Source organism: Ctenopharyngodon idella, chromosome 24, assembly GCF_019924925.1.
Source record: "Ctenopharyngodon idella isolate HZGC_01 chromosome 24, HZGC01, whole genome shotgun sequence".
NCBI classification, from domain to species: Eukaryota; Metazoa; Chordata; class Actinopteri; order Cypriniformes; family Xenocyprididae; genus Ctenopharyngodon; species Ctenopharyngodon idella.
This window is the reverse complement of record NC_067243.1, coordinates 21,811,045-21,833,777: the sequence shown is the minus strand read 5'-3', so window position 1 is coordinate 21,833,777 and position 22,733 is coordinate 21,811,045. Positions and strand designations below refer to the sequence as shown.

Here is a 22,733-nt window from a genome sequence, read left to right as displayed (position 1 = left end):
TTCTTCAGTGTATGTAGCCTACATCAAGACGTGTAGAGAAAACACAGGCCTAACACTTTATTGAAACGTTCATAGGCTAAGGCAAAATGCTTGATTCGAAATTAATAATTATAAAAATAGGCATATGGTTAATGATAATGTATGAAAACATATCAATCTTTTTAATGAACATTGACTTAATGAAAGTAACTATAAAAAGTGTTGTAGCCTATATGTTACATTTGTCCAAGATACCGCGTTTTTGGATCAGCCATTAGCCTGAAGCTAACACAGCTGATAAATGAGGGGTGTGTGTTTGTGTGTGCCATTGCAATCTCCCAGACTAACACAATTAATGCAAATTCATTAAGACTAGATGAGGATCGGTGATTAGCACCGTCACTTGAAACAACATCCTTTCAGGTCTACTTTGATTTTAATACAATTTTATTTATTCCCTTGATAATTTAGGCTATTTGCAGGCATAGAAAATGTGGGAACTATGGTATAAACGAAGGCAAAATGAAAATTAGGTAGAATATAGGTCTATTAAAGAAAGGCGACATGAACCATATGTTTACACATAAAAATGTAAATATATAGGCCTAGTCTAATGATTAAGATTAAAGTTTCAAATATAGCTCCATATCCGATTATAAATAGCCTAATCAACAAAACGATATGAACAAAATAATCTGTTCGTGACTTCACTTCATGTTTCTGAGAAACCCAGCCAGTTTTGATTGATTGACTCCCCGGTGACTAACTTCTGATTCGTCTCTGTCAGCTGAGTTCGCTTAGGCTGTAGCGGTAAATCCTATCTATTGTTTACTCGCTTGTATTTTCTATATTTATGTAGCATATCCTGCTAAAGCGTTGTTGTAAACCTATTAAAAGCTACAAATTTAAATCGAAGACAGCGTCGCTGGTTGTAATATGTAAGAGTTGTAGCCTAGTTTGTCGCTTCTTATGCGAGTTTGGAGTGATTCACAAACGCTTCCGAATCGTTTCAAACGAGTCGTTCAGAAGTTCAAATGAATCGTTTCGCTCGCGAATCAAACACCACTACACTCTTTAGCGCTCCCCTGCCTTTCAGTTCAGTCATGAGTTTCCAGTAAGAAGAGGCGTGTGGTGAGAAAGCAACATCATCATTTCTGCATAAGCCTAACTGTAAGGATTACTTTTACAGTGACCGTCCGATTTACACTGAATTGATGGATCTCCACTTTAAACTTTCTGTCCAGTTCGGACTATTATTTTCAAGAACTGGATAATAGCTAAACGAGAAATCCTGCGCACTTCACTACTCTTACGGGAATGGACATTTGGTGAGGTAAGCAAGTTTCCCCAAACATTTTCTTTCTCAGAAGATGTAACTTGGACTTTTTAAACTTTCACGCCAGATATTTTTGGTCAGTAGTGTATCAAAAAACTGATACATGAATGTCAAAGAGAAGCTGAACCAGTAGAACCAGCTTGAGTTTCGCGCAGCTGGAAAAAGTCTCCTCTGCTCTGCTCTGTTCCTTTTTATAAAAAACGCAAGGAACCAGCAGCAATGGCAGGAACAAACAGCTCAAACATGAAAACTCTGGAGGATTTAACTCTGGACTCTGGTTATGGAGCAGGGGACTCGTGCAAGTCCTTAAGCCTGTCGTCGTCCAAGTCAAACTCGCAGGCGTTCATGAACACCCCTCACCGGGGGAACTGGTGGTACTACTCCGGATCCATGAACAGCAGAAACAACAGTTGGGATACAGTCAACACAGTGCTTCCCGAGGATCCAGAGGACATTTTCTCTAAGTGCCCACGCTTACCGGAGCTGGAGGAGTTCCCGTGGACGGAGGAGGATGTGGGGAGGGTCGTGCGTAAAGGTGCGGGGAAGGGCGCCTCGCTCTCCGCGGAGGCTGTGCGCAGACTAGCCACCCTGATGCGCAGAGCGCTCATCCGCATCTCCAGAGAGGCGCAGCGGCTCAGTGTCATGCACTGCAGATGCACCAGGTTCGAGGTCCAAAGCGCGATCCGCCTGGTGCTCAGTTGGGCGCTGGCGGATCACTGCGTCTCGGCCACTGTGAAGGCCATATCTATGTACAACATGAGCGCTGGAGAGCTCTTGCGCAAGGGAAAGTCAGCCCGATGTGGGCTTGTGTTCTCCGTGGGACGGTTTTTTCGCTGGATGGTGGACACTCGGATCGCGGTGCGCATCCACGAGTACGCGGCCATCTGCCTGACCGCGTGTATGGAGGCGCTCGTGGAGGAGGTGGGAGTGCGCGTGCTGATGGCGGAGAGGGAAGGCGCGACACCCGGCTGCGTCCTGACAGCAGAGGCGCTGGAGGGGGTCATCAATAATGATGCCGAGCTATGGGGTGTCCTACAACACTATGAGCATCTCATCTGTGGGAAGAACGCCAATGGTAGGTACTTCTCTGTTACTATTGCCTAAAAATGTTTCACTCATTAGTTCCTTGTTGTGGCTTAGTGGGTAGATTTGGCTGAAAGGTGGTTGAAACCCCACAAGGGTTGATCCGTCATATGTACTTGGGCATGACACCTCAAGATACGTCAAGGGGAATTACCCTAATATGTGTATTATAAATAATCAGTATTCGCATGATTTTATATATATATATATATATATATATATATTATATATATATAATATAATATAATATAATATAATATGTGTGACCCTGGACCACAAAACCAGTCATAAGGGTCAATTTTTTTTTTTAAATTGGGATTTATACATAATCTGAAAGCTGATTAAATAAGATTTCCATTGATGTATGGTTTGTTAGGATGGGACAATATTTGGCCGGGATACAATTATTTGAAAATCTGGAATCTGAGGGTGCAAAAAAAAATCAAAATATTGAAAAAATCACCTTTAAAGTTGTCCAAATGAAGTCCTTAACAATGCATATCCACTCACAAAAATACTTTTTTGATATATTTATGGTATGAAATTCACAAAATATCTTCACGGAACATAATCTTTACTTAATATCCTAATGATTTTTGACATAAAAGAAAAATGTATAATTTTGACCCATACAATGTATTGTTGGCTATTGCTACAAATATACCCGTGTAATTACTAGCTTATTATTAATAACTAAATAATCACGTATTATCGTTAAAACTAAAGACAGAAAAAATAATTGAAATTAACATTAACTGAGGAAAAAAAAAAAAAAAGAGAAATGATGATAATAATAATAATAAAAATAATATATATATATATATATATATATATATATATATATATTATTTTTATTATTATTACTAACTTATTACTAACTTGTTTTATTTCAGATATTTGGCAAGACAACGTTTCACATTGTTCTTTAGTTGAAGTAGAAAAATAAACAAACTAAAACTTAATAACATTTTTTAAAAAAATACTAAAACTTTAAAATTAAGATGAAAACAGAAAATATAATAAAATCTAATTCAAAATATTAACAAAAAAACTAAAGATACTAAAATAACACTGGACAGTGTGTATTTAACTAAGTTTGATTAATTTTAAGAAAGCACTGTTTAATCAAAACATTTCACAACGAGTTTGTTGGGTTTAAGATTTTTCAACAATACAAAAAAGTTTCAAACTGGGTATTGTGATTGTGAAACAGTGGAGATTAGTAATGATCATAATTAACGTGACAAACTACACCTGTGCTTGGACACCTGTGTGAACTTGAGGGGAAATGACTTCATACATCCTCATCTTCATAAAAACACTGCCACACCTATTGATTATGACAAATAAGTACCTTTTAAACTAGTTTCAAAACTTGTGCATGGTATGTTGGTAAAATACTGACATGATTGTACTGGCAAAATTACAATTGGTGTAAATTATTTGAATAAAATACTGAATTTGTAATCTGTTGGTAGACCCACACAAATGTTGATAGCTTTCTATTATTAGTCTTCTTAGCATTTAGTCTGATGTAAATGAAAACTAATTTGCAGAAATCACAGGTCACATTATTACAACATTCTGCCTGTAACAGGTCATTACACACTTCCTCTTCTCCAGTTTTGAGAATTACCCCTCTCTGCCAAGTTCTGCATCATCTAAGTTGTATTTTCATTTTGATTTGTCTGTGGTTTACCAGCAGAGTATGGGGTTTTTCACAAGCACTTAGTTTCTTGTTTGAGCAGACCAATCTTATCTAACCAGGAAAGGAAAACAAACAATATCTGTAAAATGTGACAACAAGTGGTTCTGATGTATCACTGTCCTGCTTTCATCATCATTTCCCATTTTGAAGTCATGCGGTCAATATCATGTGACAGGATGTGACATCATTCAGACACCTGCACAGGACCACATGGTCGTGAAGCAAAGTAACTAACTATTTGAAAAATTCATGTTTTCACTTGCTCATACGCATGTCCCGAAACATCAGGTCATTCGGTACAACCACTATAAAACATGGAAAATGTTGGAATATTTTAAAAACTTGTACTAAATATAAAATGTTTGATTGTCCTTTTTCTAGCTAGCTAGATATCAGCCTGTTAGCATTGTTTGAAAATATCATCATTCGGTATAACCAAAAGTGTCATTCGGTAAAACCGAAATTTTGGTTAAACCGAATGACTTTTTTGGTGACAAATTTTTAAAAAAAAATGACAAAAGCAGTGTTAATTGATTATGAAAACCACATAATTTCATTGTCAACACTTAATAAAACTTATACACAATAATTATATCTCCATTATGTTTTTTTTGCACTTTTAAAAACCTTATTCGTCAATGACCCATATATTTATATATGAATAGAGTTGTGCTTGTCTGTGCAGAATTCACCACCACAATATTAGGGTGTTGTTAATGGTGGCTATGTAGCTGCTAAGGTGTTTTGAGTGTTTTTAAGCACAAATTTGTTGGGTGTTCTTGGTTGTCAAAAGTCAAAAGAGCCCACCACCAAGACTCCATAATATTCTTGTCTCTAATTATGGCCCTATTTACACCTCGTATTACGATGCATTTTGGCTGTTCTGATCACAAACGTTGCGTTTTGAAAATGTTTGAAATGTTTTGATCTTGTCCACTTTCGACAATTTTGGACAGTATGCAATATTTTTTCACTTCCTAGATCCTTAGAAAAGTATCTTTCCTCAACAAACCTTACGATTTTAAGTATCATCCATGTTTGTTGCAAAAACATTGCAGGACAAGACATAGGGAAATGGGTCATATTTAGCAATAACAACTATGTTTAGTAGTCTTATCAAGTATTATTGATATATTTCTGAGATATTAACCATCTCTGAGTTTTTGAAAGCTAATTTTTTGTCCTGTTGTCTTGACCCTGCACCTACTCCTCTCCTAAAATTGTGCCACTCTCTTATTTCTGCAACTATTTCTCATTTCATCAATGCATCTCTTACCTCTGCATCATTCCCTATGCCACTTAAAACCACTGCAGTTACCCTAGTTCTGAAAAAACCCAACCTTGATCCCTCAGTTTTATCTAATTATCGTCCGATTTCAAATTTACCGTTTATTACCAAATTAATGGAAAGCACTGTTGCCTCTCAGCTTCAGTCTTTTCTAGTTGAAAACAATCTCTTTGATCCTTTTCAGTCTGGTTTTTGACCATTGCATAGTACTAAAACTGCACTTGTAAAGGTGCTGAATGATTTACTACTCTCTGCTGACACTTGTTGTCTCTCTATATACTTTTGCTACTTGACCTTTGCATCGCCTTTGATACTGTTTCCTATCATCCACTTATATCTCGCCTTTCAGATGTGGGTATTTCTGGTGCTGCTCTTTCTTGGTTTTCATATCTCTCAGACAGACAGTTCTACATTTTGGTGCGGGACTTTCGATCCCCTACTGCCCATTTGAAGCAAGGTGTCCCCCAGGGATCTGTTCTAGGCCCACTACTATTCATTATTTACATATTACCACTGCGTCAAATCTTGTACCGACATGGTTTTAATTACCATTTATGTGCTGATGAGTATCTGTAGACCAGCTCTACCCACTTAAATCACCAGAATCTCTGCTTGTGTACTCGCCTCGCTTCAATGGGGGGTAGATCATTCAGCATTGCTGTGCCAAAATTATGGAATTCTCTCCCCCAATCACTCCACTGTGTCAATATAAATATCTTTGAATTTAAATCACTCCTCAGACGTTTCTATACAAAAGTTTGAGTTGAAATGAAACATCGAAATGCTCCAACAGTGTAGCTAAGATGCTAACTGATTTCAGCTATGTTACAGATTGAATTGAATGAAACATTGCTTCTTGTCTAGCTATGAGAACTTTGCTGACATTAAAATGATTTCCATGACATTATTGAAGCAGAAAAAAAAAGATCAGAGAAGTGTGGGTGCAATATTTAGGTTAAGCTAGCAAAAAGCTCTTTTTTAGCATGGGTAGTCAGGATATCAGCTCTGCATAATCCTTACACAGCTCGCTTTCTCTGGGATGACCATGTGGGCATCAAATTAGGTCGGTCCATAAAGACGACCCAATGGATCAATGTGCTTTCAGGGCTGCCGTGTTAACAAAGTGCTGTGCGTGCACTTCACAAAACCCTCGCGTTCCATTTCTGTTGATGAATGGGCATCTGATCCACTGCGTTTCCTCGGTCAAGTGCAGTAGATTGAATCTCAAATGCCTTAAATGTGGCTCATTGGTGATTTAAGCTGTGACTCAGTGGCCTTTCAGAATGTGTTCACGGTACTTTACTACGCAAAGCATCTCGCAACCAGATTATTCATTGTTGGCTGCTATTATTGTGCCTGAGAATGCTTTTTAAACAGCCCTGATTAACATTGGATCAATGCACTTATAAGATAAGTTTGCGTAGTTTGCTTTTGATCCGCTGGCTTTAAAGTCAACACAAAAAGAATCATCTTTTTGACTCAGAAAAGTAAAGTGGAATGTTTGGCATGACATCAAAACTTTTCTTTCTGCTGACATCATCAAGTCCTTTTATTTTTCAACCCCACCCCTGCAGCTACCTGTCATATAGCACTTTTCACAGTCAGATTAGTTCCTGATAGATGAAGTCCCGTCTTACAATTTTAATAATTTAATAACCTGTTTCACTCAAAATCACATTATGAAGTAAAATGACTTTAAAGGGGACCTATTATGCCCATTTTTACAAGATGTAAAATAAGTCTCTGATGTCCCCAAAATGTGTCTGTGAAGTTTGAGCTCAAAATACCCTACAGATCATTTATTATACCATGTTGTAAATGCCCATTTTTGAGTGGAAGGAAAAACATGCCGTTTTCGTGCATGTATCTTTAAATGCAAATGAGCTGCTGCTCCCCGCCCTGCTTTCCAGAAGAGGGCTGAGCCTACAGCTTGTGCTTCGGATACCAAAAACGAACAAAATATCTGTTTGGTTTTTATTATCATCTCTATCGCGGTGACGCTCATGTGACATTGCAGTTCTTCATCATCATAAAAGGTTATTATCTGCATGTATTTTAAAGCCATATCAGTCTAAACTTCTGATATTTGGTTTTCTGAGCGCACACAGACAAAGCATGCACACAGAAAGCTGGATGTCAGACGGCGCGTCGTCATGTGAGTATTAAACTAAGTTCTCTTTCACATATTATTGTGCTTAAACTGTCAAATACACACAACGTTATGTCAAAAACACAAATTTCACATAAACACAGTCAATTATTTCTGTGAATGTAAACAGTAAAGAAATTTCATATGTAGATCTGTGTGTTAATATGACAGCAACGTAATATACAGTACCTACTGCTATATATGCTGTTAATATGAATCAAACAACAAAAGAAAAACTGAAAATCACTCACTGCTCTTGATTAAAAACTTTAGTAGCTTTAATAAGAATACATTTCTTACTTGAATGCTGCTGTTAGATGCTCTGGCAATGAGAAAAACATGGCAGACAGTATACAGCTCAGTGAGGGCGGGGTCTATGCTAATAAGGCAGAGTCTGTCAGCAGTCGTGGGCAGGGCCTAATCATATTTGATGTCAAAAAGCTTCAATCTGCAACACTGCTTATGATTTATAGGGATTAAAAAATGTTTACCATTATAGGATGTTATGGTAAACTGCCGACACACATTTATGTTTAAACACCATGTAAAAGTGCTTTTGCATAAAAGGTTCCCTTTAAAGTTACTGTGATGGTAGAAGTATCATTACTCACAAGACTACTGAGCTAGGTACTTTCAGAGCAATTCATAGTCCTTTTGCTACAGAAGTTCTTCTCTATCATCTGCCAACCAGCCCCACATCTGGAAGTCTTTAAGACTTACTTCTCTTTGCCAACTCAAGTCACTCCCACTTTCTCCAACACACACTCCATTCCCCTCTCTGCCTCTTTTCTATTTACTTTAGTCCTTCTTTCCTGGAGCCGTTTCTGTGAACACGCACATGCTTTTAACAAGGCGCCCACTGTACCAGCCTCCCATTTAAAATCCAATGAACATAAAGGTCAGGAGGTGGACTAAATGTATAGTTTTCTCTGGCTGATAGTTGCTATTGATATTCACATTGCAGTTGAGTGTGCAGTGACTGCTTAGGTGATTCATGGAGAAAACATCTTCATACTTGACTCCCGAACAAGTGCTTTCCCAAACTCGCTTCTTACTGTTGAGAACATCTGTGAACTGGACCCAGATCAGGACGTGAACTTTGTCCCTTGTCATTTGTGGCTAAAAAAGACTTGGGGCGATACTGGAATTTCTGGCACTGCTTTCATACATTGGCTACTCAGATGGAAACATTTCAACCCTAAAATGTACTTTCATTTTTGAATATGAAGTCTGCAGGCTAGTGCACTTGTCTTGTGGAGGTTATTTTTATCGTTCATGGATTTAGGATGGCAGAAATAAGGAAAACACCATCTTGCATGGTCAGTGGCACTGTTTATGCATACTTCAAGCCAAAACCGAAGGCCCAGCTGTACAGAAAGCTAAGACTTCTCTACTAGCAGCTAAAAACAGCACAAGTTCAAAAACATTTCAAGGGAGCTGCTTAACCCTCTGGTGCTCTTCGCATGTCGGTCAGAAATGACAGATTTTTTTTATTTCAGTGAAATTAATGTATTATGTTTTTAGTTTGATAATGTTTTTTACTTAATATTTTGTATTTTTAGGGGATTTTGTGGGTACTAAATTATATTTACACTGTAGTTATAATCCATTTATTCACTTTTTGAGCATAGACGTGGAAATGAAATTTCCAACTTAAACTTTAATATATGTTAAATGCAGACTTAATTTTGGTCTCTTTTAAAAGAGGACACATGGCAAATTATTGCTAAAGTGAAAAAAGTTTAAAAAAGTTAACAAAGTTACAGAATTTTACGTTTATTGTTATGAAAAATGCACAAAAATACTATTTAAAATTTTTATATGAAATATGTATTTTCAAAAACACGTTTTACTCTAAAACTGCAGGACAATCAAAGCCACAAATCTAAACAAGTTGTGTTCCAAATTTGAGCTTGATATCTCAAAAAATGAGCTTTCAGTAAGATTTTGTTTGGCCGCAGTACCAAAAGTTTTCACTAGATGAAATCCGTCCCCCATTCATTTCCAATGCGGCCATTTTTGACCGCGAGGAGCACGAGTGTGACACTTTTCTTTCTGGACCATTTAACCTTTTCGAATTTCCATGATTTTTTTTGTGTTCATATAGCAAGTGGCAAAACCTTTACCAAGTTTCGTACCATTCCGATGAAGTAAAAAATTCTAATAAAAACAAAACTTTTTTGGGCAAAAATGACAGAAAAGCACCAGAGGGTTACAAACATTTCTTTAACTTCATTATCTAGTCATTAGCATTAGCTAAAGCTTGTGAGTTGTCAAACTCTCATGGAACCTCATAAGTGACTATAATGGAACACACTACATACACAAATATAGCACTTTTCATGTGAAGTGCACTAGAGATTCGACTCAAAATTGATTACAGTAGCATTTGATGTTAGCGAGCAGCTAAGCTAACAACACAATACTCTTTCTTAAGCATAAAATATATATATATCACACACAAATATTAGGTGAACCATTAATCAAATTGAAGACCTCACTTCGTGGGGTGTTTTTTCTTCTTCACAGTGTTGCATTCTGGGATTACCCTTGATTGTATCTGAGTTAGCTTCTAGCACAAATTTGCTCCCTGCCATTTCTTGAACATCCTTTTGTGTCAAGACTCCATCTTTGATGCCTGGAAAAGGTGTTTAGGTTGGCAGCTCACTAGGTTTTGGGACAGAGCATTTGAATGTCTTGTTTGCCTAGTCAAGTCATATTTGCAGAAAGCGTGGATACGCTAATTAGCATACGCTATCTCTTTGTAATGGTACTAGAACATTTTGTTAACAAACGTTTGAGGAATTGTGGGTTTTGATGCAAATACTACAGCATCATTAAAGCTGGTGGTGTCGAGTGTCTCTGTGCTACAGTTGGAGGCTGTTTATGGAATCACAAGATTTAGTTTGGGACATAATCCTGTTTAAAGTGCTGGAGGATTGTTGGAAAGCAGGAGAAAAAGGCGGGTGAATAGCGAGCGGATTGAAGCCGGTCAGCACGTGGCATTGTGTTTTGGCGCTCCTGCCTCTGTCTGGTCCAGCTATAAACGTTCTCATAGGTCAATCCTCTGCCTGTCGCCATGACAACACTGACCCCAGAAAGGAAATTAGGGGAAGTATGGGAAAATGGCCAACAATGACACGTGCAGGAGTTTAATGTTGGGGTGAATTATCTTGAGGAGAAAATGCAGTCTTGCATTTTCCAGCAGTGGAACACTTAAGAAGGGTAAAATGGAGTGATTATGGATGAATAGTTCTTCTTACTCACTGCAAAGTGTCAGAAAACTCGCATTTCAGTTTTCACGTGTCACACGCACGTTTACCTGTCAGAAGACAGGTACTAAAATAGCTGATGGTGAGAAAAATAGCCTTCAAAGCTCTTTTTCCCACAGCATTGTGTTCTACAACTTTATTATGTAGGCCTATTTGTATTTATTGTAATGCATACCTCATTTTTTTGGATTTTAACAGCATCCTGAGATTATCAGCACATATTAAACAAATTAAATAATCAATCAATTATTCTGCAATAAACAAAGAACAGAACTGCAGATTGTATAATTATAATATGCACCATATGCCATGTAGATATTATAAATATGTCCATATGCTCCCATCAACGATTGCATTATATGATTTATCATTTTGGCTTAAGTGGCAACATCTGTCATGATAATTATGAATAAAATAACCCATATTTAAATGTTCTTTTCAAACAAGACACTTTCTTTCTTTTATTCCTGTGGTTTGTTTCTCTCTCTCGTTGACTGATTGTTTCACATTTGGAATGATCCAATGAAACTCTGTCTATCTCTCGTCTTGTCTTCAGATGCAGCAGGGAGGATTTATTGCTGTCAATAAGCAGCCATTTGCAAACATTACTGTAATATTTAATTGCTCTGAATGGTAGCTCTCGCAGTAAATGGAAACTTGCTTGTAGAGATATGCACAGTAATGGCCCCTGTGTTGGGTTTGAATTCTGCATCTGCCATTTTTTGTCTGTAAAGTGCTGAATCAAGTCTTAAAATAGTCTCCGAAATCCATTTAAACAAGATTCAGTGAGCTTTTGGGTCATGTGTTTGTAATAGTTATTACACTATTGTTGAGTGTTTATGATTAAGATGGAGGAGTTATTCTAATTCATGTTGTTTAAAAAGATAATTAAGCAAATAATAGTAAAAACAGTGACCCCAAAAATCAATTGGGCACTTGAGTCATGTTTAAAAATGTATAGCATTAGACAACAAACTAACAACTACATTTGTAAGTTTGTCTTATAAACCTGCATGTCATACTGTATGTTTAAAGGGGTCTTATAATTCCCCTTTTACAAGATGTAATATAAGTCTCTGGTGTCCCCAGAATGTGTCTGTGAAGTTTCAGCTCAAAATACCCCACAGATCATTTATTATAGCTTGTCAAATTTGCCCTTATTTGGGTGTGCCATTTTTGTGTGTGTCACTTTAAATGCAAATGAGCTGCTGCTCCTGGCCCCCTTTCTAGAAGGGGGCGGAGCTTTAACAGCTCGCGCTTTGGTTGCTTAACAACAACAGAGGTGGACAATCTCACACAGCCAAAATGAGGATTGTCAGTAACGGTGTTCAGCCTTACATTGTTCAAACCGGAGTCGGACACTGATGGAGAGACTCAGGAAGAAGTTGCAACATTTAGAATGCAACTGGATGTTTCTGAACAGTTAGTGGATACATTTATGTAGTTGCTGTGGAGTTGATTCAACTCCTCGACTAGCATGTGCCGTCATGTTCATCTTTTGTGCAAATCCAGCGTTGAATTGATCCTCGTTTGTGAAGCAGTCCGGCGTAAAATGACGGCATGATAACAACACTTTACTACAACAACTCTTCCTTTTCTTTAAAGCAGCCCAACATGGCCTCGTCCCCTTTGTTGTGTGTTCTCGGGGGCAGGGTTTATGTACATTTTAGGCTTAGTGATGTCACTAACCCGGGAAGAAGCTTGTTGTAGTCCCCACCAGCCGTTTGTTGTAGTCCTTAAACAGAGAATTCTTTAAAAGAAAATATCTCCCTTTGCATTGAACTTCGAACATTGTAACTTTGCAGATGTTGTTTATGCTCAAACAGCAACATTACACACTAACTAAAGTAAAAAAAAAAAAAAAAAAGTGAAATCATAATCAACTTCCCCTTTAAAGTTTCTAAGCAATGTAAGTTTCTAACCTTATAGTAGCCAATAAAATCAGTAATTGGAGGAAGACCTCCATTTATGACAATAAAAGTTTGCTTTCCACTGAGATCGTTTTAAAAACAAATGCAGTTGAATAAAAGTTTAATGAAGACAGAAGGTCAATATACAGGCTATGAAAGCTTAATAGCTGCTGAGAGGTTTTCTTTGTGTAATGTCCACGGTACTTTTTTACCTCTTCAGTGCCCTCAAAAGGTTTGCTAGTCTGGTAAACCAAACGGCCCTGAGCTTTCCCACATGGGTTTCCTCAAGTCATGCCCGTACACCACAACAACAACCGGCACTCAGTTTGTTCTGTATCTATACTGTTAAAAATAAATGTAATTTTACAGGCAATGGTCTGTATTTTTTACAGAATTTTCCCATTTTGTCATTATACAATGAAATTGTTTTACAGATATTTGCTGTAATTTACATTTACACTATTAAATTTACATAGAATTGTACAAATCAAATTTGTTTTTTTAAAAGGAAATTTTCTGTATTTTTGCAGAATAATGTGTAATTTTACATAAAATGTTGATTAATATTTTGCAGATTTTTCCCCCCTGTAAAAATAGAAATCGTAAACGAATGTATAACTACAGAAATCTGCAGTCAATCAACATGTTTTTCTTACCATTTTCGATAATGTGTTGGTTAAAGTCAGTTTTCTCTTAAGGTTAAATAATAGTATTATGTGTTTTAGAGGTGTATGATTGTATTCTAACAATTAATGTATGTTAAAAGAAAAAGATTTGGTGTAGAATTATAGTAATAAACAGTAATTATAGGGAATAAATTACTGTTTTTTTTTTTTTATATACAGTTTATCTGTCTGTTTGTTTTCTGACAGTATTTTTCTGTTTTTAAACAGACATTTTCTGGCACCCCTACACTGTAAAAAAAGAATTGTTAGTTTAACTTAAATTGCCTTAATTTTGAGTTCATTGAAATTAAAACTTTGAGTTAATACAATGAAGGCGATTGGTTTAATCAACAGAAACTCAAAATATTATCTGAACCACATTAATTATTGAAGTTGCTTTGACAAATGATTCATTGAACCAAGCAGAAATTTTGCTTAAGAACACTTTTCCAACAAAAGCTTATTTTGAGTGTTTTTTTTTTTTAAATATCTTTTTGTAAAACATGCCTAGGCAGGGGAAATCTACAACATGTTTTCAGTTATATAAAATAACATAGAAATGTCTCATGCAGTAATTGACTATAAAATATCTCTCACCCAAGTAGGAATTCACCCCACGGGCAAAAAAGATGCATGAAACAACTGGTAGAGAGAGAGAAAGACAGTATCTGCCTTGAAATTGAGTGTTCCTTGCCAACAGAAAATATCAACACAATATATTAGTTCATTAGAAATTACCCTACCTTTAAAGTGTCATGAAACCCTTGTTTTACCACTAGCCATTCTTACCTCAGATTTAAAAAAGAATAAAGAAATGGGTGTGTAAAGCTGTGGAAAAGTGGGAGTGTAGAGCATGGGAAGAGAGGAGACAACAACCAGAACAATTCAGATCTACAACACACTTATTATACAGACAGATGAAGATTAAAATATGAGCATGAGCGTAGCAACTGTTGTTAAACTCATCGTGGCATTCTCCGCAGAAACCGCTCTGAGCGTTGTTACATTCATATTTTTGTTATGCGTGTTGGTAGTCAAAATCCAGCTCTGACCGCACTGTGGCGAAAATGCAAACAACACTTTTGTGCTACTGTATTGAAGAAATATACACTTACAACACATGTCTGAAGGACAAAAACTGGCAGAGGTGAACGAACAGTGCTGAAACTGTCTTTCTTGACGTTTGACATTTTCTTGAAATGTCTTTCTTGACATTTGAATTCTCTGCTGTAATGCGATCTCATGCTTAATACAGTGCAGAGATTGGATTAAAAGAGTTTATTCTCATGAATAACACGGAGAAAAACTCAGAAACTAATGATGACTAATGATCTTTCTATGACGTTGGTTCAACTTTGCTTTTTAAACCGGAAGAACAAAACGGCTCTCCTTAATAATAAGTTAATAATTTTCCCCTTAGTAATAAACATAATGAGTGCTTTCATTGTTTTCATTGATGTGCAAACTTGTACTTATCTGTTCACATCTCAAAAAATGTGTTTTATGGTTTCATGACCCTTTAAGACCATTAAACATTTCAGTTTAAATTATGTTTTATTAACAAAGTCCGGGAGGAACACTATCAAATGATCTATCCAATTAGCATGAGAGGAGGCTTATATTTATCTGCATCCCTCCACCACCCAGACCCCTCACTATTGGCTGGTTCCCAACCAGGAATACGGGCTTGGAGCACTCCCCGAGCTTGGAGCACTCCCCTCGGAAAGCACGGCAAATACACAAACTCTTACTCTATATGATTATTTGTAAGTGTGAACTCGTGAATTGAAAGTAAAAGTTTTAGTTGAAGTAAAAGTTGTTTGCGCAGGCAGCGTTCCCACATTCTCTTTCTGTGATGTTCAGTGCGATTGCATCTGATTTGCATGAGAGACGTTGAGGCACGTTGTGTCTTTGCTGTTGTGGAGGACAAACTGAATGTTCTAGATCTGTCTTTTCTGGTGGCCTGGAGGAACAGCCTGTTACTGAGGTCAGATGTAGCCTTATTATTGTTCAGGAGACCCTGGTCACCCTGATTTTGGACAAGGTTGTTAAGTTGGACACAGCTCAGACATTGAGCAAGCTTGCCATAAATCGTGTAAATGCAACTTTTAGAACTTGGTGTTCAGACAGCTGGACAGTAAAGGACACCATTGTCCTGACCCTTGACGGTTGTCAGTGCTCAGTCATGTCACTCACTTATCTCAGGTGGTGTCTGTGTCTTACAAGCATTTATAGTTATAACAAATGTAAAATTCAAACATCTGCCCCATTTAAACTTTAACTGCACTTTAAGAGCACAGAACAACAATCTCAAAATGCATCTGTTTTTTGAGGAAAAATATCATAAAGCAAGAAGAATCAATGTGATTTTACCCGTTAAGGGGTGTTTGTAGGCATGCTGTGAATTGGAAAAAAACACCATTACCATGGTAAAATTAGTGTAAATAAGTGGCATCTCATGACTTGTTCTTTTTGTTGGTTATTTAAAAAAATTAGTATGATAAGAAACACAAATGTTCAATAAATGATTAATAATAATGCATGTTTTAATAAATGTGATAAAATAATTTAAAAATAATAATACTTTAAAATAATATAACTTTAATCTTTATAGAATCTTTATGGCTTCTGCTTATAAGGTAAACACAATGAAAATGGTTGCCCAAGAAAGTGTTAAAAAAATACAGATAAGTTGAGAGTATACAAAAATATTTTACCAAATGATGCCACCATCTCAATTAAATGATTCCAGATAGCTGTGTAATAAGTAAATAGTTAATGAATATATTAATCAATTAATTCATGACTTAATGAATATATTAAGTCACTTAAACCTCCTTTTCATTGCATTAAGGTTTTTTTTTTTTTTTTTAATCAAAAAGTTTAATTTGTGAAAATCCGAGCACAAGTCTCTCTTAATTCTTTCTTTGTCTTCTAGTGTGAAGGCCTTTGTTCTAAATTGTACATCTCCGTGTCTCTTTGTCACTCTGCTAATTGTCTGGGGACAGACTTATGACTGGACACTTTTATCCGTGGTTATAAAACCAAGCTGTGCTTGTGGATGTGTGCGGGAGAAAGACGTCACATCTGTCCTTCTGCATGTAATGGGGGACATCTGCAAGTCAGGCTTAAACAGGGACAAAGCCAGCGTTATGACCCTACTTTAATTAACCCGCACTCATTAAAGTGAGTATGAGCTATTTAGGAAATTATGCAAGTATAATGACTCGCACTCCTTTGGCTCAATGTATGTATTACAGCACTTTAGACATCAGGAGAGTTTGTTGGGCCCAAGGGATTGTGGGGTGGGTGAGTTGTGTTTAAAGGAAGTCCTCCAGACAGAAGTCAAGAAGGTCACGACAATTGAGAAATCCACGTCTCAATTGTTCTGCAACAATATTTGCCTGAACATAAACTATAAATCACATTTGAGTTTTAAAATGGAGTTCACTAATGAGCTCTTTCATTAGCGTATGGTTAAAATCAAAGCTGTGTTTTACAGGACAGCTTCAGAAGAATGGCCTCAACAGGTTTGGAATAGTTTGCCAGTACCTGTTGTACTAGTATGTCATAAATAACCAGCCAGGAGAGACCACACAAAGACCCTGCGGCCCCCTGTAGATCCGAAACAAGATGGAACGTGCCGATTGCTTTTCCAGGAGAACTTTGTGACAATTTTGAGATCATAAATAACTTATGCAGTACATCTTGCAGTAATTCCAAATAATTTCTTGTTAATGAACGCAAGTGGGTTCAAATGTGGTTGATCTGGATGATAAAGATAATAGAACCACCACTTGCATTGATGGCTTTCCAAATCATCGTAGTGTAGGGTTGTCAAAAGTACCGACTTCGGTACCAAGTAGGTACTGAAATTTTAAAAAATGTGACTATACCAGCATTTCCCCCTAGCATTTTGAACGCTGTTGAGCGGGTTCTTAAACACCTCTGATTGGCCATTGTGTTCACGTGCTCAACAGATAATATCTGTGATTTGGCTACAATGATCAACGCTTCAAAAACATGTTGTAAATAGACATCTTTGACACTCTTCAACAAGCGCTTACAAAGATATACACGTGAGGCGTCTATCAGCGTATGCTTTCAAACACTCCTGTGTGTATCTGTGTAAGCACACTGTGAAGAATGTCAACAGTGTCTATTTACAACATGTTTTGAAGCGTTGATCATTGTAGCCAATCACAGACATATCTGTTGAGGGCATGAACACAGTGGCCAATTAGAGGTGTTTAAGAATCCACTCAACAGCGCTCAAAATTCTAGGGGGAAATGCTGGTATGTTCACATTTTTAAAATTTCAGTACCGACTTTTGACAACCCTATCGTAGTGTACATGATATTCTGTTAATTTATCCATTTATCCGTAAGATTTGTGTTACTGGAGATTACTGTTTTTATGGCCTTGTGTTCTTGTGGCCTTCACTTGCATGTGTCTGTATGGTCCACAAGATGGTATCCCAAGATGGTGTCCCATTTGTCATTTTATGATTCAAATTGTTGCTCCTGACCACCCTTTTGCGAAGCTTGTACTGGTGCAAACTACTAAGCGGTCTAGTACCCTACAGCCCATGTGGCATTACGTCACCAAAGCGTGGGCTCCGCCAAACAGGACAGAGCAAGAACTGAGGGTGACATTTTGGATATGACCTAAGGTGCACACACTAATAGTTAGGTTTTCTAACTAGGTCAACTAAGGATTTTTCATCCTGGTCTAGTGGAGTGAAGTTGTGCTGCCAAGCCTCAACGTCTGTCCACATTTGCGTCTTGAATTCCCATTAAGCCAGATTGCGAGGTTGAAACAGATGGGAGTTAAAGGTCTACACTCTCCTGGGGTCTAGATCAAGGCCATGCCTCATTAACAGTGGTTACTTTTACTTTTTAGGGTCTTTAATTTGCCTTGAAAGAATCAATCAACCTTTGTTTAAGACTGTTTCAAACAAAGTGTTGGAACAAAACATGTTAAGGGCATCTATTTTTCAAATTTTGTTGAGAAATACTAGTTGTGGTTGGGTTTTTGTAAACTCACTCGGTGTATTCCTAGTATTCTAAGATTATCACCCTTCAAAATGAGGACAGACTTGGCTCATCTCATGTAGCCTGAAGCGAGTCCAAGCCCTTCTCTCAATCATTGTTGGAAGCCCTGTTAGACCTCAGCCAGGTTCTTGCCAGGCAGAGTTGATGGAGTAACCACAAAGGGCTCATAACGTTATACTGAAACTCGTGGGAAAATGAAGAAAATCATTTTCAGAGGTTTCTTGGGAAAAATGAGGAAGGAAAAAAAGAGTAGGGAAGCAGTTATTCAACATTGAGACAATAAAAGATTCACTGCACCATTTCCTGTTAAAGTGACGTGATCTTCATAAATTATGCATGTTTTTATGTCTCTGTTTATCATACATGTGCAAATGAGCAAGTGTGGAGCCTCTTGCTTTGTGCTAACAGCTTCCCATACACACATAGCCGTAGAAATCACCTGCTTTTATGTGAGAAACCATGCTGTTGGATCACAAGTCTGGCACAGTCGGTCTCCTAAAATAACAGAGAAGAGGTAATTAGCGCTTCCTGCTTTCCAAACTCTGCAAGAGTATTACATGAACTATATGGAAAGGGAAGATATACAGGCCCTGTTTAGACCTGGTATGAATATCCATCTCAGGTGATCAGATCAAAAGTTGTGAGCTGAGACTTTACACCTGCTACAAACATGTATCTCATTTACTCTCACAATGGATTTTATCAAGGAGGTGGTATCTGATTTTAGGAATAATAAAGTACGAAGATGTCTCTTTGAGCGTACTGCCCAAGTGAAAAGCTGTTGTACATCTAAAGGTACAAATTTTGCACATTTCTGCGAGTGCATCATTTGTATTAAATGTTATCTTAAGTCCAAGATTAGCTTTCAAGATTTGTACCATCCCCCAATTCTACAGCATCTTGCTATTAGTACACGCCAGAGCAGACTGATAATTACAGTGTCAAAGAAAGCATTAGACAAAAAACAAAGCTGGATAATGTCCCATGAGACTATGCCACCGTTTAGCACGCAGTCAACCTAAAGCTCAGCTTTTCATCCTATGCATATGTCTGCTGTTTATTTAGGAACAACAGCTAAGAAGTATAATGGCAGAGGGCATCTGGGTAGGCTGCGCTGTTAGCACTTTGAATGGAGGGGGAAATGAAGACAAATTTGGAGCAGGGAGCTAGCTGTTTTCACAGACGCTAGCTGTGGTAATAAAAGAAGGATGCTAACCCTTCCGTCCTATTTTAGTGTTATTTGGATGGCTTGTTTAACGGGCTGAGATGTTTGGGTAGTTTGTGTAGGCAATGCTTTATGTGGTAAGGCTATCTTTTAGTCACTAAAACAATTTAGCCTATGTAATAATGCAACAATTTCAATATAACCCTCATAAACCACTAACAAACTAACATTTCTTTTTTATGAAAAAGTGTGTCATATTTCTGAAAGTTTGTTTAATACTGTAATAATCCATCAGACACTATTATGTCATAATAGCAAGTCTGAGACTGGAAAAATATCAAACAAAATGGTTTGACCTTTTCTTTACCCTGTAGAGAAGTGAGGAAACGCCTATAACATAACCATCTATGCTCCGAAACGTCTGTAGGATGCAAGCAGGATTTTGCAAAGGAGTATGTCTTGCCTCAAGGCCTTATTTTGAGTATTTTGTGGCAAAGGCAGATGGGTAGGTTTTAGAAGGAGCGGTCTTCCCCAAATGCCTTTTTTTTTTTTTTTTTTTTTTTTTTGCTTTTTCCATCTGGCTTATATGCCTGAATGGGGTTTCTGTGGGTGGTCCCAAAGGCCTCTGGGCTATAGCTTTCCAGCTCTGAGCAAATGTGAAATACCCTTAGCTTCAGTGCTAAGATAAATTGAGTTGATTCTCTTTGCATGATTTGGGAAGTAGTCTTAAACCAATAAACATCTGTAACCTCTAACAAGACCTTCAGTACTGCTGATTTCCGATTCATGATTCTAAGGTACTTGGCTGTATCAATGGAAAGTTGATTAACAAATAAACAATCTGATTTAAATAAAGGATCTCAATTTAGAATCCTTCATGACAGTCCACAAGTTTTAAGTCCTTCTCCCCAACTAATCGGCCAGTCTGAAGGAAAAGCAGTGCAGGTTCCCCTGAGAGCAGAACATGTTTCCTTCCTTTCTGTCCGAGAACGGGGGTGTGGTGACACGGTGGTATTTGAATGAGCACGTCTGTGTTTACCCTAGAGTGATTGTTCGGGATGGTCAGGAATGACGTTTAGGAATGCCACAATATAAGCCACTCCAAGAGGCACCTGTAGCAATGGCAGCTGGGTCCACACAATGGTGAGACTGTGGAATTCTGAAACAGGTGTATTCAAGAGAAATATGACAGACATTTACTGGCATGCATGATGTGTTTGCAGTGCCTTTCCAGTGCAAGTTATGCAATAGCAGCATGCTCTCCTCAAAGCAGGCATGATTAGTGTGGCACCTGAACAATGTTTAGAATGGAAGACAGAAGGCCCTCCTATGGAGATAGAAGTCATTGTTTTTAATGTAGGATGCCAAACCAGAATTAACATTATAAAACCCATGATAATCAGAATTTGTCTCAGTATGTCAGGATAGGTACCAGCCAAATTTTGTGGCAGGTGGCTTTTAAGAAATACTGGATTCAGTCTTCAAATGGAAAGTCTTAAACTTAGTGGCTAAGGTTCTAGAGATTTTCTTGGTTTTAAGGATGGATTCATGTGTTTAGATGTTTCTGGAGACTGTGGTGGGGTCCATCTGCATCACCCTGAGTTGAAGATGTGTAGTGGGGTGGGTGGGAGTTTGGGAGAGTGGCCGATGGGAGCTCACAGGGAGATCAAGAATTAGGGGAGGAAGGGGGATGGTACACAAGGGAGCAGAAACCCCCTAGGAACCCGAGATGAGGGGGAGGGTTAGGTCAGCGTTTGAGAGTCGGATCTGTTGAAGAACAGATTTATCTCATTAGCCCTAACCAGGTTCTTCTGCACCGCCAGGTTACCAGCCAGTTTCGTTCCACTTCAGGATTCATTCATATTTTTCTTCTGAAATTGCTCATAAGGTTTAACAGTTATTTTTCCTCTTTAGCTCCGTCTGGACTTGCTTTGGTTGCTTCCAATCTGAAGACTGTCTTCTTCCTGTTTAGCAGGTCCTTCTGGTTCATTGTAATCCATGGCCTGTTCATGAGAAAACATAGTCTTGTAAAATAGTCAGTCCCTCAAAGTCCTCAACACATGACTAAACATGTCCCAATATGTCTCTTTCAATGCAACCCAAGAATCCACCCCTTTATCCAGTTTCTCACAGTTCAAATGTTTGCAGGCAAGCACCGGATGACTGGTTTGTATGTTTGGATAATCCACCAAGTTGCGGTTCAGTCTGTCCATGGATTGCAAAGAGTTTTATGCCTTTTGACATTAGTATACAACAGGTCTGGGTCTTGTTTTCTCTGGTTGTGCAAGCCACAAACTTAAAGAAAGTTGTGAGGGTGGAGAACGGTGACCGTTTAAAACCCCAGAGATGGCAATGAGTGTGTTTGAATGATCTGTGGTGAGTTTGCAAACCACACTATTGCCTCTGTAGCAGGTCCACTCCCTATTTTTTGTCATTCTCTCTCAAGCTTCTGTCTGCTCACAGAAATTGATGTCCGCACAGCACAGCCACAAAGTTGGGAGTCTTAGGTCTTTGCCAGGTTTCTTTCAAGCACATGGAACCACATTTTAATTCTCGATAGTTCCAAGTCAGAAGTATACAGACCTATAATGATATTGATAGTGATCAGATATCGTCTGTATTTTGTCTGGGTGTTCTGTAACCAGACAGCAACATTGGCGTCAGCATATCAGCTGTACCTTTAACATGGGTGGATAAACATAAACATAAACAAAGAACGCAGGTTAAGCAGCTGTTGTTTCTTGTGCTAGAATACCTTTCATGCTAGTCCCCTGTCTGAGTTTTCCAAAAAACTTATTATATTACATGTCAATTGTAAAATGATGTTTGCATGACATTGCAGTATGTAAACTCTTGCATAAATACGTAGCAGACGCGTTACAGTTGCTCAGAGCAATGAGGTAAGGTAATTGAAGACATATTAGGATTAAATTTTCAGCTTCAAATAACAAACCTTCTGAACCAAAATTTGGAGTTGAAACAATGATATCTTTATGAATGACATGTTTGGGTGGACTGCCACAAAGAAGCTTTGTTTCACTGCATGCAACGGGGGCTGCTTTTCGTGCTGATGGCTACACTGGAGTAAGACAGAATGTTTGACTCATTTAGGTGTGAAGGTCA

The 22,733-nt window shown here is 37.8% G+C and overlaps 1 protein-coding gene across 1 annotated transcript in view; it reads left to right on the top strand.

The window, feature by feature from the left end:
- The first annotated feature begins 1,066 nt into the window (after positions 1-1,066).
- The window catches only part of abtb2b (ankyrin repeat and BTB (POZ) domain containing 2b), a 58,050-nt gene continuing 36,383 nt past the window's right edge, over positions 1,067-22,733 (top strand). Inside the window, exon 1 of the mRNA XM_051883871.1 lies at positions 1,067-2,390. Within this exon, the coding sequence (XP_051739831.1) occupies positions 1,535-2,390 (856 nt within the window). The 5' untranslated portion in view covers positions 1,067-1,534. The remainder of the gene's footprint in view (positions 2,391-22,733) is intronic.